Source organism: Pundamilia nyererei, unplaced genomic scaffold, assembly GCF_000239375.1.
Source record: "Pundamilia nyererei isolate P.nyererei 1_Seehausen unplaced genomic scaffold, PunNye1.0 scaffold00266, whole genome shotgun sequence".
In the NCBI taxonomy this organism is placed as follows: Eukaryota; Metazoa; Chordata; class Actinopteri; order Cichliformes; family Cichlidae; genus Pundamilia; species Pundamilia nyererei.
This window is the reverse complement of record NW_005187667.1, coordinates 546,119-549,279: the sequence shown is the minus strand read 5'-3', so window position 1 is coordinate 549,279 and position 3,161 is coordinate 546,119. Positions and strand designations below refer to the sequence as shown.

General features: G+C 47.4%; 1 protein-coding gene across 1 annotated transcript in view; it reads right to left on the bottom strand.

The window, feature by feature from the left end:
• Positions 1-1,606: 1,606 nt before the first annotated feature.
• Positions 1,607-3,161, bottom strand: part of LOC102215506 (uncharacterized) — a 3,510-nt gene continuing 1,955 nt past the window's right edge. Inside the window, exon 3 of the mRNA XM_005750268.1 lies at positions 1,607-1,613. Within this exon, the coding sequence (XP_005750325.1) occupies positions 1,607-1,613 (7 nt within the window). The remainder of the gene's footprint in view (positions 1,614-3,161) is intronic.

Below are 3,161 nucleotides of genomic sequence, written 5' to 3'. Positions count from 1 at the left end.
TTTTCACCTGTAAAGCAGGCGGAGGTGTGCTCTGGTGCAGGTGAGCTGCAGCGGTCATGTCAGTGGGAGGATCCGGGAGTTTCTCTGTGTCACATTCCCGTGGCAGCGCACTCGGTGCTCGCTCGGAGGTTTAGGGGTTTTTTCGCTGTAAAAAGAAGTTTTCTTCCCACGCAGCGATCAGCGGACGCTAATGTTTTTGTCACTTTTTATGGAATCAAACTCAAAGTAATGTGATTACTTCCACGCTTTAAACGCTGCACGCTCACACTCTCTCTGCACTCGATATATTATTCTTCTGTTTGGATCAAAGCATGAATAAATGAATAAAGTCATCTTTGTGTTTCAGATACAAAATAAAAACAGCTTTCACTTTGCCAAAATACAGAAATGTTTCATATTAAACTTTGGGTACATGAACACGTCACATCCATCCACCCGTCACACCAACAACACCGACCTCTGCTGTAGGTTAGAGAAGCAGCGCTGTGATGCTCCACCCACTCTTATCTCACCAGAGGTTAAAACAACACAACAATGTATGAATTCATATGTTCAAAACCCATAAATACGCGTTATCTAAAGCTGTGACCACACCGCTGTCAAACAATACGCTTGGTTGGTCTAAAATACGGAACAGCAAACAAACAGAGTTTAAACTGGAGGCGTCGTCTCACTGCAGGCAGGCTTCAAACTTCAGTAAAGTCTTTAATCCTCTTTGGTTTTCTCATGGAAAGAAAGAGCGCTGCAGAGAAAGAGGAGAATATGTCAGAGACAGACGTGGTCTTCATTCCCAAACTGAAGCCAGTGTTTGAAGCTAAAACCTGCAATTCCTCTAACGTCCAGCAGAGGCAGCAGTGAGTCAGTCCCACAGACTGTTAAAGCTTTACAGCAGAATGAAACATGTTTACAGCCTGATACGCAAACTGTTTGGTCTCTGCAGATCATTTCTACCTTCATAACAGCTTTTTAAATTGTATTAAGGAATAAAGTCTGCATTACTAGGGGCGTGGCCTATGTAACTGACAGGTGGATGGTGACACAGGTGGGTGTAGCTGCTAGCTGTCTGCTAGCTTCACCTGAACTGGACCTCTGGACCTTGTTTGTGCTGTTGGAGCCTTTTAGAGCATTTTTAATGACATCACCTGACCAATAACATGGCTGCTCTGAGGTTACTGTAATAACAGACCATCCAACAAGTCTGACTAAGAGCTTTGGTCAGATTCCACAGTTTTCTGTGGATGGTGCTGATTAGCAGGTATCTGTGTGATGCTTTATCTGAATCATTAACTTGTCCTACAAACAAACTGGTTTTAGTGATTTTTAGTTTAAAAAAAACAAATATGGAATAAAGTTTTGTACCAAAGCATAAACCTGGCATCTTCACCCAGTCCAATAAAGGAAATGCTGGTTTCAATTATGGATTAATTACCTTTGAAACTGAGCTTGAGTGAAGGCTCCTCCTCCAGCAGGGAGTCTGAGTCGGGCCACAATTGGTTAACCAAGATTTTAGCGTTTTCAAAATGATCAAAATAGAAGTTGGGTGTGACTGTGGGTCTGTCTGGTTCACAGAATTTCAGGTTCTCTCTCAGTTGGTCAGAATCAAACTTCAGTACCTGGAAAAAGAAAAAGAAAAGAGAGAGTGAACAATAAAGCTTAGTGACTACAAAGATTAGTTAAGAGCTTAACTGTCAGACACACATCAGCCTGTGAGTCTGTTCTATCCATCCATCTTCTTCTGCTTATCTGAGGCCGCGTTATGGAGGCCGCAGCCACCTCCTCCAGTGTTCCCGGGCCAGCCAAGAGATATAATCTCTCCAGTGTGTCCTGGGTCTGTCCTGGGACCCCCTCCCAGCGGAACGTGCCCAGAACACCTCACCCAGGAGGCTTCCTTGTTACATGGCCAAACCAGCTTAACTGGCTCCTTTCGATGTAGAGGAGTAATGGCTGTACTTTGAGCCCCTCACAAATGGTCAAACTCCTCACCTACCAATGCCCCTACAGTCAGAGGACACCCTCCAGTCCCTCTTCTTGAAGATGGTAACCACCATCCCAGTCTGCCAGTCCAGAGGTACTGCCCCTCTCCACACAACATTGTAGAGGCATATCAACCAAGACAGCCCTGCAAGATCCAGATCCTTCAGAAACTCAGGGCGAACTTCATCCACACCAAGGGCCCCGCCACCAAGGAGTTGTTTAGCTGCCTCAGTGACCTCACTCCGGTTATGGACTAGTCACTCCCCAGGTCTCCAGACTCTGCTTGCTTTATGGAAGACTGGGATTAAGGAGGTCCTTGATGTATTCCTTCCAACCCAACAATATCCTCAGTCAAATCAGCTGCACTCTGCTGTCCTGCATCTGGTTTGGGGGTTACCACCACGACAGGCACCAACGACCTTGCAGCCGCAGCTCAGTGCAGCAGTTGAAGATCTCGCCTCTGTCAGGTGTTCCCAGCGAACCCTCATTTTACGTTCAGGTGCACCAGGTCTGTCCACCATCGTCCCCTGCCACCTGATCCAATTCCGCCTCCAGGTGGTGATCAGTTAAAAGCTCACCATCTTTCTTCACCCAAATGTCCAGAACATACGGCCACAGATCCGATGATACAATTACAAAATTGATCATCGACCTGTGGTATGGGGTGTCCTAGTGCCATGTGCAGTTACAGACACCCTGGTTCACACAGGAGTCCAGCTCTGGTTCAGATCTGGCAGACCCTTCCTCCCAGTCATGCCCTTCCAGGTCTCAGTGTTGTTGCCCGCATTAGTGTTGAATTCTCCCAGTAAGACGACAGCCCCCAGGTGGAGCACGCTGGCAGTTTACTCTGAACTGCTGTTCGGCGCACAGGCACAGATGACAGTCAGGACCTATTCCCTGACCTGAAGGTGCAGGGAACATATCCTCTTGTCCACCAGGGAAAACTAGGGGATACTAAGATATCCACCCCAGCTGAGACAAAGTCCAGCCTGTCTCCGGAACCAGGAACCAGCACACCACAGTTGCCAGTGTGTGCTGGCCACTGCCCAGCACTCCGACAATAAAGCCTCTGGGATCACTGGGACTAGCAAACCCCTCCACAACAATAAATCTGCAATTCACAGAGGGGGTTAGTTTGTTGTTGTGGGGCGATCGTGGCTCAAGAGTCGGCAGTTCGTCTTGTAATC